At 44.2% G+C, this 14,222-nt stretch overlaps 1 protein-coding gene across 1 annotated transcript in view; it reads right to left on the reverse strand.

Moving 5' to 3' along the window:
• The window catches only part of Sctr (secretin receptor), a 51,429-nt gene that overhangs the window by 11,792 nt on the left and 25,415 nt on the right, over positions 1-14,222 (reverse strand). Inside the window, exons 5-8 of the mRNA XM_090342488.1 lie at positions 10,627-10,724; positions 9,480-9,612; positions 7,761-7,914; positions 1,371-1,431 (exon numbers count right to left, since the gene is read on the reverse strand). Coding sequence (XP_090198614.1) covers positions 1,371-1,431; positions 7,761-7,914; positions 9,480-9,612; positions 10,627-10,724 — 446 coding nt within the window. The remainder of the gene's footprint in view (positions 1-1,370; positions 1,432-7,760; positions 7,915-9,479; positions 9,613-10,626; positions 10,725-14,222) is intronic.

Here is a 14,222-nt window from a genome sequence, read left to right on the forward strand (position 1 = left end):
TGCCAACCCAGGTAGACATCTGTCAGTAAGGGTTCTGGGCGACTGGTTCATGATCTAGATAAATGTCTGGGACATCAGTCAGGTGTGGTGTTTACCTGGTCATGAAGAGCAGTCACAGCTCCAGATGTTTTTTGGTACAAAGCAAAATACTAATAGACAAATGTTGGCGGGGTTGTGGAGCAAGAAGAACCCTACTGCACTGCTGGTAGAAATGTAAACTAGAATTAATTTTTTCTAGAAAAGTTGAACATTTCAACTTAAAAATAATTATTTTAATTTCTCTAAAAGACAGTCCTGCTATGTTACCACAGCTGGACTGAAACCTTTGGACTCAAGTCTTCCCCTTGCTCCTGCCTCCTGAGCAGTTAGGACTCTAAGCATGTACCACCACAACCAGCTAGGATATCTTTTTCGTTAGCCCACATAAAAAATTATTTGGGGCTAAGTTTGGCCTAAAAGACCCATGCAAGCCTCCTCAGCACTAATCCACTTATTAGCCTGTCTGTAACATTCTACCCTTGAGAAATGGACTCATCTATTATACTGACTCACCTCCTCCATGGTTTCTTTCAAAGTGCTCAACACCTGGCTCCTAAAGAGAAGGCTAGAACTCTGGTTTGTCTCTGTCACTGAGGCACAAGAGTTGAGGATGCTGCTGCTGCTCTAGCCACTCTGGCAATGCAGGGCTCTTCCACCTTGGGAGGGTAGGAATACCTGTGGGTCCTTCCCTGTATTTCCTCCTCTGGTAATGCCTGTCTCTGGCCCAGGCTCCTCTCTAGCATTGGATAAAAGCACAGCTAACCCAGTGGGCGAAGCAGTCAGGGACCAAAGAAATAAAGGTATGGCCCACCTGCAGACTCGCCATCTAGAGACTCGCTCAGGGGACTCTAGAGACCTCCCTATCACCCCTAGTTTGAGTAACAGACCTTTCCCAAGAAGCCCCCATAGATGGAAGAAGTGGGCAATGAAATATAGTCAGCTGTCAGTACCCACAAGAGGTCATTCCAGACCCCTCTGTGGATACTGAAATCCACAGATGCTCAAGTGCTTTAATGTCAAATGAGTATCACCTATGCACACCCTTCATAAACTAGAACTTATTAATGATGGCTCTATTGTATTGTATAGGCAAAAATAACAGGGGAAAAATCTGTACAGATCTTTTCTTCTCCCTTTGGTGTTAGGAAAAAGGGTCTCACTACAATCACCCAGCTGACCTCAAATTCTGCCATCCTCCTGCCTCAGCTTTCCAAGTACAGAGACATTTTAAACAATATTTATTTTCAGTTTGAGGTGGGTTAAAGTTGTGTGTGCAGAGTCAGTGCTATAGAGAGCCGACTGCATGCTCCTGTTACCTTTCAACAGCTTACCCAACGTCTTCAAGAAAGTGCCTGGTGATAGCCCATAATGCAACAAAAATGGCTGGAGAACCTGAGGGTCAGAAATGATAGGAAATCTTCAACACATGTATGAGTATCAGGGTTATGGGTTATCCCAGCCTGGAATGCCAGGCTTGCTTTCCATGGAAATCATTTTGCCATCCTGTATCACCACATAGCTTCATGTTTTAATGGTGCTTGGAGCTAAGACACAATGAGATACATCCTGAAAGCCATGGTGGGGGAGGGGGTGGGTCTGGCCAGAATCCAGAGGACCTCTGCAGAGAGTGACAGAAAATACAGGATCCTCCTCCCCAGACAGCTCCTTGGAGCCATGTAGTAGTGAAAGCAGTAGTGGTGCTACCTTCTTGAACTGCAAAGCACACATGTGTATATGGCGATTTGGACTACAGAAGAGAAAATACTCCTGAATGTAAAAAATACAAGACCATTTCCTACCTTGTGGTTAAATATGGTAGATTGAACTTATACATTTGTTTCTATTTCCCCTCCATCCTATATGACAGTAAAGAAATAGAAATGGCAACGGGAGGTATAGCTAAGGGGTAGAGCATTTGCCTAGCACACGTGACATCTTAGGTACCATATCCAGCACCAGAAAACAACAAAGAAATGGTATAAGGCCTTATACCATAAGCACAAAGACTGGGAGGAGGGGTGAAATAGACTAGATGGCAGCACATCAGGAATATTGACAGCTGGCAGACTATTATATTATCCTAGCTGCTCAGGAGGCTGAGATCTGAGGATCATAGTTTGAGGCTAGCCTGGACAATAAAATCACAGAGACTCTTATCTGCAACTAACCAGCAAAAGTTGAAAGTGGAGCTACGGTTCAAGTGGTAAGGTACCAAATTGGAGCAAAGGAGCTAAATAAGAGAGTGGGACCCTGAATTCAAGCCCTGGTACTGGTATAAAAGAAAAGAAAGAAGGAGAGAGGGAAAGAAGGAGAGAAAGAAGGAAAGAAAGAAGGGAGGGAAGAAGGGAGGGAGGAAGGGAGGGAGGGAAAAAGAAGAAAGCTGGTAGAGGGATGGAGAAAGCTGAGATGCCAGGGCCACATGGGGGTGGTGCTGTTTTGAATGGCTCAAGGCTAACACTCTACCACCAAATCACAGCACCACTTCTGCTTTTCTGGTGGTTAATTGGAGATAAGAGTCTCATGGTCTTTTGTGCTGGTCTGGCTTTGAACCATGATCCTCAGATTTCAGCCTCCTGAGTAGCTAGGATTACAGGCATGAGGCACCGGTGCCTGGCTTTTACTGCTTCTTTCTCTATTATGTTTACTGTGCCTACCGGAATTCACTTATTTTTAAGTTTTATTTTAAAAAAAAATAGAGCACTGGAGATAGAACCTAAAGCCTCACCAATGCTAGACAAGTGTTCTGTACCACTGAGCCATACCTCTAACTCTATATTATTTTTTATATTAAGACATGAGGACTCACTGTATTGCCAGGCTGGTCACAAATCCTGGGTTCAAGTGATCCCACTGCTCTGCCCCAGGGAGCTGGAGCTAGAGGTGCACACCACCATGCCTGGCCTTTTAAAATTGATATGAGGCTCATATTCTACTTCTAATGGATGTTTTGGCTTCATGCCAGAGAGTAAGAGCTCTGGCTCCAGGCCAGTCAATTTTCAGACCTCTAGTAGCTGAGTCTACCTCTACTCCACTCTTACTCCCTAACTCCAGGCAGGAGGCTGGAGGAATCTTTTTGGAGCTACAGAATAACCCCAGACAGACAAAGGGCCTAGAGTTAGCAATACTCCTCTCCTAACCCAATGGCCACTTTCCAGACAGCTCCCTAGAGACAAGGCTCTGGCCCCAGACCTTTTGATTGGCCCTGAAATGACTCATTCTTAAATATGAACAGACAGCCAAGGTCACTGACATCTGATTATATAAAAGACTAGGAACAAAACAATCAGAGAAGAGGAACTGAGAGGAAACCAAGCGGGGAACAGAAGGAACTTGAACAAAACAACTCCTGGGAATATCATCAAAGAGACAGACACGATTGCATTTATACGCGACAGACAGGAAGCTACAAACTTGGAATGTTCAGAGAGCAAGAAAGAAGGCATGGAATATAGACAACCAAATAAAAAATTCAGTCAGTGGGTTGAAAAATAAAGACTAGGAATCTCCCAGAAAGTAAAACAAACAAACAGAAAATAGTGGAATGTAAAATAGGAAATTAGAACACTAAGGGTTTATTCACCTCTGACAAAAAAGAAGTTTTGGATAGGAAAGAATAATAACTGAAGGGAAACAAATGATCCTGTAGATAACACAAGAATGCTTCTAAGAAAGGAGGAATGGAATCTGCAGACCAATATGCCACCAGGAAAAAAAAATCTCCATTGGCCCTCATCCCTGTGACATTTGAAAACAAAGAGAAGATTCCATGAGTTTGTTTGTTTGTTTATTTATTGTGTTTTTGGTGCTAGGGGTTGGACTCAGTTTTGCACATGTTAGATAAGAGCTCTGTCATTAAGTGATGCCCTCAGCCCTGGCATCTGATATGTAAAATGTTAATGAAAGGCTCAAGACATGCATGCATTTCCCCCAAATTCAGATGCCAAAACACAAGGGCTTCAAAATCCTGGGGGAAAATGTTTTCTCAACGTGATGTTCTATATGCACTAGTGAATGACGAATCAGAGGTGAAAGTGGAATAAAGATCTTTTCAGAAACGCAATGTGAAAAATATTCCTTCCAGAGTTTTCTTTGTCAGACATGTCCTGGAGGATGTTCTCCAACAAAAGTGTAAACCAAAAAGACAAGAAGTAAAGAAAATAGGAGTTGTAGAGGGAAGTGGGGGGAAATCTGATTGATGTGGGCTTTGAGCTTAGTAAATGATGCTCCAGATTGGGTACTGTTCAGAGAGTGTCCATTGCATAATGCAGATCCTGGGTCTTCAGCACTCTGGGACTGCTAGCCACTGCAGATGATTACTAAGTTCTATCAGGCCCTGTGCACTGAGGTATGTGCTAGTCAAGTCGACAAGGTTCAGAGGCAGGGTAGTCTGCTATGCCAGCTAAGGGGACTCTGCTTGTCTGATAGAAGACAAGATTCTAGCATACAAGGATATAGAAAAGCTAAAGAGTCAGTGGAGGGCATTCCTAGTATGGATGCTTGTCAATTAAAGGCACCAAGAAAAACCAAATGAAGCTAATGACTGGGACCCAGGACTATCTATTTCTCTGTAAATTTGTGAGTCACTCACAGGAACTTTTTGCTAAGAGTCTTAATGTGTGCTTATCAAATGAACAAGTAGAGATGGAGGCATGGATGGATGAATGGATGGATGATTGGATGGATGGATGGATGGATGGGGTTATAACTAGATGCATGGTTAGATCGATGGGTGGATAAATGATTGGAACAGAATGAATATATAGATAGGTTTATCAGTATTGTGAGTACACAAATAGGATGGATGGATGGATAGATAGGTGTTAAATAGATGCATGAATACATGCTTAATAGTATTTAGGGAGATGCTTGATTTTTCTTCCAACTGAAAAATTAAAAAGGCAAGAAAGTGTTTAAAGCAAACTGAGGAAGTTCATTCAAAACTGAATGGAGTGCTAGGAGCAGGTGGCTCATACCTGTAATCCTAGCTACTTAGGAGGCTAAGAGCTGAAGATCATGGTTTTAATCCAGTCCAGGCAGGAATGTCCATAAGACTCAGATCTACCATTAACCACCAAAAAGCCAAAAGCAGAGCTGTATCTCAAGTGGTAGAGTGCTATCATTGAATGAGAACAGGAATGCTCAGAGAGAACACCCAGGGCCTGAGTTCAAGCCCTACAACTGGCACACACATGCACTTCCTATAAGGAAAGCAGGGAAAGAAGAGTAGCAAACCAAAACTTTCCAAAGAGAGGGGAAACCGATTGTTAGGTCTATACAATCTTTTCATCTGGACCTGCCAGGTATATGAACCTCCTTTCCCTCCCTCTTGAGGAAGTGCATTTTTTGGCTTGCCTGATTAACCATTGTCCATGCATGGCTAGAGTTTTTCTTAATTGGATGCCCCTCCTGGGTGCCTAAGCTTGGAAGCTCCCTTCTGACTGGATCCCCATCCCTGGGAGCACAAGTACCAGCTTATCTTCTTCCACCTTGTCCTGTGTAAAGTGCATGTGGCAGAGTCTTGGAACCTGCATGGCCTGATGGGAACCAAGTGTTTTTCAAATGTGTCATTGTTTCCTGCCATATTGGCTGTTGTTCCAGTTGCTATTTTCTATCTTTTATCATCTATCAGCTAATGATCTCTTAGGCAGATAAATGGATACTTGTTATAAGTGGATATTTCACAGATAAATGGGTATTTGTTAATAGTAGGGTAGGAATTAAAGGGCTTTGGATATCAATAGGCCATAGTTTGAACCCTGTCTATAGTGAGTTGTGTATATTAAGTCTCTTCTCTGAGATCTCTAAGGGGCTTGTGGAGATTGTTGTGATGATTACATAATCGATGCAAAGTGCTAAATCCCATGCCTGGCACATGGTAAGGTAAAAAAAAAAATGGGAGTTGTCTCCTATGACCCAGCAATTCCACTACTTGGCATTTACCCAATCGTCCAGAAACAAGGACATACTAAATCCACTAGCACAACAATGTTCATTGCAGCACTATTTACCATAGCAAAGATATGGAACCAACCCAGATGTCCCTCAGTTGAGTGGATCAACAATATGTGGTATTTATACACAATGGAATTCTATGCTGCAGTCAGAAAGAATGACATTGTCCCATTTGTAAGGAAATGGAAAGACTTAGAAAAAATTATATTAAGTGAAGTAAGCCAAACTCAAAGGAACATAGGCTCAATGGTTTCCCTCATTTGTCCTAATCAGTAGAAACCTTGGGCTCTACTAGCAGAGATTTGCAATAGAACACAATATAGATTCATAAGGCCATATAGAATGATGCTAAATGAAAGGACCTCCAGGATATAGAAACAAAAGTCATATAGTGAGTGATTGTTGTCCTTAATGTACTATGTTATCTCTCATCTCTTTTGCTGTCCCTTGGTTATCTCATATTGTTACATTATTTCTCCTGGTTGTCTGATTTATTGTATATATGTGTATTTGGTTATTTGAAGTCAGATAGGGAAGGGGGGAAAACAAGATGAGGGGCTGGGGTGGGGAGAGGGAAATGGGGACCAAGACATGAGAAAGGGTATCAATGTATGTGAAGTAATGCACCGTCTATCTGGTGAATATAATGTAACCCTTCTATTAATTACAATAAAAATATATGAAAAAAAGAAAATGCTTCCAGGACAATAAAAATTCATTATATAAAAAAATGGGAGTTGGTATTTTCCTTGACCAAAAAGGAGGCTGTCTTACAATGGTTTCCTCTCTTTCATAGAAACTGAATCCTGATGGCCTTTGGGAAGCTATGTGGTTTGAGTAGCTTGCACAAATCAGCATTCTGTTAAGTTTCTGTGATTGGTTCAGGAATGTGTCTGTGATTTAAGTGGTCCAATCAAAGGGAGCTTCAGGGAATGCCACATTGTCTCTCATTTCTCCCAATGCTGGTGATCAAATCTCAGGCATCTTAATTTTCTTGTTGGATCTCAATATCAAGAAATCTGTATCTTGGTAGCTATTGCTGGCAGACAATGGGAGTCCCAGCCCCAGAATAAAGCTGATGTTACAAAAAGCAAAGTAAAGACCGAAAGAAATACTGTTAAGCTGATAGATTCCTCTTAGAGAAAGTTAGTAATCTATGGAGTTGTCTGTTACCTGGACCAATTAATTTCCTTTATCTTATTTTTTTTTATTCTTTGGTACCAGTACTACAGCTTGAACTCAGAATCTTGAGTTCTCTCTTATTTTCTTTTGCTCAAGGCTGGCACTCTATCACTTGAGCCACAGCTCTACTTATGACTTTTTGCTGTTTAATTGGAAATCGTGTCTCTTATCTTCCTGGGTTGGCTTAGAGCCATAATGCTCAGATCTCAGCCTCTGGAGTAGCTAGAATTACAGGTGTGACCTAGCCAATTTCCCTTATCTTTAAAGCATATCTGAACAAGAATGTCTATCCCAGCAGTTGAAACTATCTTGCTGCAGAAAGGAAACCAGAAAGGGGACATACAAATGGATTGTTTGGAAGACATGAAGTGTTGGGTAGAACTAAATTATAAAAGCCTTTCAATGTCAGAAATTACACCTAAATTTTAGCTATTCCTAATCATTTGGCAGATAAGAACACTGAAAGTAAGTTAAACATCAAGCAACTTGTGGACCTAGAACCAGAAACTAAATCCTCTGACTTTCAATCCAATGCTTTTTTCCTACACACTGCACACCTAGAAGTATCACACAGTGGAGAAACATACCCCATCCAAGGGCAACAAATCCTTGTAGGCACTTCTTTTCTGAGAAGAAGGAGATGGCGAGGAGCGTGTGAAGATAGAAGCCTTCCACCAGCAACCAGGCGTAGTTGGCCATGATGCAGTACTGGAAGAAGATCATGACCAGTTTACAGCCCACCTGGACAGAGAGAGGCAGGTAAGGCCAGGCTGGGTGATGGTGCTGAGCAGTCCCAAAGAAAGCAATCAGATGCAACAGGAGTCAGGAGCCAGACCACAGAGTGAACTCTGGTTCTAGGGATCTCCTAAGGACTTCATTTGTCAAAACAAGCCCACAGAATTATCCAGAAAATACAAAGTACACAGATACAATGAGTACAGACAAACTGGCAGTGAGCCATTACAGGAGCATAAACTGGTTTCCCATTCTGGAACTGGCCTCCAGATATGGCATGGAAGCCTCTCTTTCTTTTGGAAGGCTGTCAGTGATTACCTAACACCTCATTTCTCTGATGAGGAAAATTGAGGCCTACAGACGAGAAGGATGTCTAAGCCATTAAACCTGCATTGGAGACTTCACAGGATGCCATGGGGTGGATGTTGAGCTTTGCCATGTCTTGATTTTTTGGATGGCATTTCTCCTAGGCTATGCCCATCAGATGCAGGGCAAAAGGTGTTCATACCAGCCAAAGTTGCTTGTGTGCTATTGTGGGTATTCTTTTTGGCACTGTTGCCTCCTGTGGGGAGCACAGCTCCTGGGATGGCCACCTGAAGGGCCAAAATCAAAGAAGGGGAGCATCCTCCACCACAGAGAGGCCCCCTCACGCACTCCTCCCTCCCTCCCAACAGAACCCAGAAGCAATGCAAACAAATGTGCGCGTGGTGGGAAGTGACAAGTATGTCTGGCTGTACCAATCTAAAAAATGAAACAAAGTGAACTTCCCGATTTCCCAGATTCCTTTGTGGTTATGTGTGGTCACGTGACACAGTTCTAGCCAATATTTTTCCTTTGACCGTCCTTCTTGCCCAGTACATGAAAGTGACCAAGAGTTGGAGCAGCCCTATTTGGTCTACATATGGCAGAGTAGAGAGACGGGAAGGACTTTGTCTTCTATGATACCACAGTGATGCTGTACACTTCTGGATTCCTATCTGGGGGCTGCTTATATGAGCAGCAGCTCTGTTTGTGGAAAACACTGGTGAATTATTATTTGCAGCAAAAGAAATCTCCAAGTGACACAGGAGGCACCAGGGCATTTGACTTTAGCAAAGTGTACATTTTTCTACAAATCTGTATATACAGTCATACTTGTGGCATGAGCTTATATATATGTGTGTGTGTGTGTGTGTGTGTGTGTGTGTGTGTGTGTGTGTGTGTGTCAATTCCAATCTTATTAAACCTGGTCATCTCACTTAAAAAAGAAATCAACCTCAACCCTCTCTAGCCTTGCTCATCTGTCCATAGCTAGGAGCTGAAGGAGTCTGGAAAAGAGGAGTCTCATTTTGGCTCTAAGGCCTGAGTGGCTAAGTCATTCTTGGATGCTGGAGTTACAAGACAGCCCCACCACTTGCCAGGCTCTGTGTTCTGAGCGGAACCTCCCAGAACTTCCAGACCCCATCCCAGCTTTGGCCCTTTCCCCATCCTCAGCAAGAACCTGGAGGCAGGGCAACCACATTACACCAGCTCCAGCATCAGGCTGGAGAAGGCAGGACCAGCAGTTCCCCCAGGATCCCCAGGCGGGTTACCCGGTGGGCATCACAGTAGGTGACATCATCCGAGGAGAAGAGCACAGCATCTTTGATGAAGTTGGACAGGGCCCGCAGGATGAAGGACACGAACAGGTGCATGTGGATGTAGTTGCGGGTGCAGTGCAGCCTCCTGCTGGGGAGAATGAGGGGCTGCAGCACCACTGTGGAAGAGGCGGACTGGCAGCCAGGACCACGCACGCGCAGTCCGTGCAACCAGAGCAAAGGACCCCGGATATAACAACCCCTGCAGGCCATGCCTCTCTGTTAGCAGAGTGCTCACCAAGACCCCAGGGGTCCACCTGCTTGCCAGGGGCCCAGAGCATTCTGTGGAACACTAGAGTTTGGAAATGACTGACTAGAGTTGTAGGAACAACATATATTCTGTCTCAACCTACCACCATTTCTAGCCTCAGAAAGTTTTCTATGTATGCAAGACTAAATGTCTGTGACTTGTTCGCCTTCTTCTGGTACTAGGAACATGACTTTTTATGGGAAATCCTTTTGGTTTTGGATAAGGATTGACTTGGCCCTCGTTGCTCTCCTCATAGCCTTGACCAATCACAGTGCTCCATCCCTGGACAAGGATGGGCACAGAGTTGGGAACATGGTCTAAGACGGACCTAGAATCAGAGAGGAAGAGAGTTTCTGCCTCTTTTTTGCTGAGGTGTTAGAATGTGCCCCTGCAGGCAGAAAGGCAGATGAGGAAAGCAAGAGGGAGATTCAGCCATGCCTAAAGCAAGGCATCCCTGACTATGTCAAAGATGCAAGTCAGAGCAGCTTTGTTTTATAGTGGAACGTTGTCTCTTGCAATTGAGAATCTGACTAGAATCTGGAGGTAATGATACCTATTTTATGTTTCCTAACAATACTTGGGTATTGTTAGAAAGCTAGAAATAATACATGTAACGCATCTGGGCACACTGGGCTCTCGGGAATGTTTAGTAAATATTGAATAAACAAAGGAACACATATGGGGATGAGTGCTGCCATAAGAACTTCCCTGTTGCATCAAAGGTAAGCTTTATATGGCGAGATGGCAAAGCAACTCACCCAGAACTTCCACTTTCCCCCCTGAGCAATTGAGATGAGACCTAAAGTCAGTGTCCAGGGTTGTGGGGAAGGAGAGCAATCAGCATGTTCTCACCTGAAAGCACACAGGATGCTGAGGGCAGCCAGAAGCGTCACCAGGGAGGAACTATAGCCCACCGTGTACATGACCTTCAACTTCATCAGATACGCGTGCTGCACATAGAGACCCATGTCAATCCCACCTGGCTGTGGCTGGCTCTTCTGTACCTCAGTGAACCACTCAGGCAATGTGAGTCCACCAATTCCAAATGTTATTCTGTTCCCATACCCAGATTGTGAATTCACACACTCAAAACATCATAATGCCCTGGCCTTGGCAAAGCTCTTGGGGATCATCCAATGCCTATTTAAGTTTCCCCATCCTATGTGCAAGCCTCACTTCACTTTCTGAAGTCAAGTCTTTGCTTATGCATATCTCTAGAGACCAGGTTTTCTCTGTCTCTTGAGAAAGGTCATTTGGTGTCCAACAGCACAAAGTACTAGATTTTTTCTGGTGTGAAGTTAAAATCTGGTGATCATGTTTATGTTTTCTGGAGCCACTTACAATGAGCTGGATTTGTTACAAAGATTATACACACACCTATGGTTTTCCAACTCATCTTTGGGTTGGATTCATTTTCTATGTCTTTAGCCTCTTTCCACAGTCCTTAAGTTCAGCAAATCAGCTCTCATTTGTCAATGTTCTTCTTCAGTGAGACTCCCAGAGCCACATAGCTGAAAAGCTTTAGGCATGTTTGCTGACCATGAAGAAGATGTGGGGCTCTCACCTTCCCTCTGAAAAATAGGGATAATGAATCTACCCTTTGGGGCTTGCTGGAAGAATGAATAAAGTGTCAAGCCATCTAGGCAGGGCCTGACATCCAGACGTCTTCTAATCCAGTGATAGACTTCACCATCCACCCTTCACAATGAATCAGCCACAGGAGCTGGTATCAAGTCTGCTGTGAACAGCTGGCCGTGCTGGAATGTGGAGAGTGTTGTGTCCAGTCTGGATGTGTTAAAAGACACGTTAATAAACCAGACACTTGGGGAAGACTATGATTGTATCATCTGAGCAAAGCAAGTTCAGATATATTGTACTCAGAGGAGAAAAACAACTTAGGGAAGAAAAATATTGATATGATTGATGTGGAGACAAAAAGGTAAATTTTTATGCACAAGCCTTGGTGGGAAGTTATCAGAAAAGAAGTAGATGTTGACACAGAGGAACCCCAATTTTTTTGACAGCAAAAGGTGACCTTCAACTTGATGTCTGCCACAGAACATGGAGCCTCTTCCCCACCCCCACCCTGGGCGTGACTGCTTTCCCAGAAGGCAGGAGCCTCCTCTCAGCAAGGAAAGGAATGGACCTAAGGAAAATGACTTGCCTTAGGTTAATTAGATTCCTAGATTCCTTGGATAAATGGTTCCCAGAATTTCAGACACTAAAGACCTATAAAGTGTCCAAAGCTGATGGCCAACATGTCACCTTGTAATCTTGCCATGTCCAAGATGAACCCCACAGCTGACAATACCAGCAGCATCATGAGGATGCATATAGCAGCTGCAGGCAACTGAATGGCCCTGGGGTGATACACGAGGGGCATCCAAGCAGGGGTGGCAGTGGCCACTGCCACCAGATGACATTTAGCCCAACTCTCCCGCCTGCCTGCTAGGTCTGACCCAGAAAGAGCTCTGCTCCCAGGAGTCCTTGTGTGACCCTCAGTTCACCAGCTCTTGACATCTTCAGCTGTCCATTGTCCCCTCTCCCCCACCAAAGTCTTGAGGCCCAAGAGCCCCCCTGCCTGTCTCTATTGTAAAACCTGGCTGTGTCATCCCCTATCTCAGTTGGCAGCATGAGTTTCCTCTAAGGGACAGACAGTAAATATTTAAGACTTTGGGTGCCATGCAGTCTCTTTCGCAACTACTCTGTCCTTGTCCAAAAGTAGCTGCAGGGTACAAATGAGCTTGGCTGTGTTCCCATAAAACTTTATTTACAAAAGGCCAAGATAGATTTGGCCCAAAGGCTGCATGTAGGAAGTAGTAAGTGATACTAAAGATATTGCGGGCGGTTGGGGGGAGGGACATCTCCTAGGAAACATTCTCGTGAATGGGAAGGCAGTGGAAGATAAGGACAGAAAACGGGTTACTTCAGGGGCTTAAGCCCCATGTCTGCTACTTTATATGCATCTTCTTTCACCCTTCTGAGCCTCAGTTTCCTCATGTGCAAGGTGAAACTTCTCTGTGAACAGCTTTTGTTTAAGAACTTTCAGGCTTATTTTGAAGATTTAATGTCGTCACCCATCAAGCAGCTGATCCACTGCAGACACTGAGAACAACAAATGCTTTTGGGAGGGGTGGAGGGAGCTGAGGATTGAACCTAGGATCTTGGGCACAAAAACCAACATTAATCAGGCATTTCGTGGTGGCCTGGACACTGAGAGCCTGGAAATAATTAGCTTTCCTTCTGATTTGTCGCTGTAGGACCCCTGAACCAAGATTCAGACCAGGCCATAATAGGTGCTTGGTAAATGTTTGTTGGTTAGATGAATGCTCTTGAGGAGCCCACATTTAGGAAGAGAGATGGAGTCACACAGCATACACTGGACATTTTAACATGACAAGGCAGGTAATAGTCAGGGGCCAGCCCAGAGCACAAGGGAGAGGGAGACCCTTTCCTGGGGGGAAGGGAAGTGAAGGGTTGGAGTAAACCATAGTAAAATACTGAAAGCTGTATACAATTCTGTTAAGAAAAGAGAGAAAGAAAGGTGCTACTGGGAGAAGAGGCTCACAAGAGAGGAAGGATGGCAGAGTATGAGCTTTGAGAGACAGGGCTTTCCTGAGAAGGAATGTGACCCTGAGCAAATATACTTGGGCTGACTTCAATAGGGACCCCTTTGAGGTTGCATCTAGAGGTCCTGAAAAAGATCCATTCACCTTGAGATCAGGGTGAGCTTTCTCTCTTGAACCAGACCTGTCCTGCACTCAGCTCCGCTGTTGCCTATCAGAACCCGGGGATTGCTTTGTAGGCACAGATATATTGAGAGCTTTCTATGGCCAGGAACACATTTCCACATATCCATGTATCAACTCACTCAGTTCTCTTGACCAGCCACTGTGGTCAACACTATAAACCCCATTTCCAAGATCAAGAAACCGAGGCACACTTAGGCCCCAGTAGCTCATGCCTGTAAGCCTAGCTGAGTAGGAGGCTGAGATCTGTGGATTGCTGTTTGAAGCCAGCCAGAGAAGGAAAGTTTGTAAGACTCTTATCTCCAATTAACCAGTAAAAAGCCAAAAGTAGAGGTATGGTTTATGTAGTAGAGTGCTAGCCTTGAGCAAAAAAATTTCAGGGACAGCTCCCCAGCCCTCAGTTCAAATCAAACTCCAGGACACACACACACACACACACACACACACACACACACACACACACAGCCTGAGACATAAGCAAATAGATCCTTCCTAGCCCGACTGAGATCAAGTCTGGATTCGAATCCAGCATCCTGGCTCTGAGCATTTGGCATCCAATGACTTATCCTCCAGGCTCATGAGTAAATCACCCCAGTCTCGGGGTATTATTGACCCAGCTCATGATGCTTGGGTTCCTCCTTCACTGCCAGGTTGGTAGACCTGGGACTCAAAGCAAGCCATTGAACTTCAGGTGACCAG

The sequence above is a fragment of the Megascapheus bottae genome, chromosome 12, assembly GCF_031878675.1.
Source record: "Megascapheus bottae isolate mThoBot1 chromosome 12, mThoBot2.hap1, whole genome shotgun sequence".
NCBI classification, from domain to species: domain Eukaryota; kingdom Metazoa; phylum Chordata; class Mammalia; order Rodentia; family Geomyidae; genus Megascapheus; species Megascapheus bottae.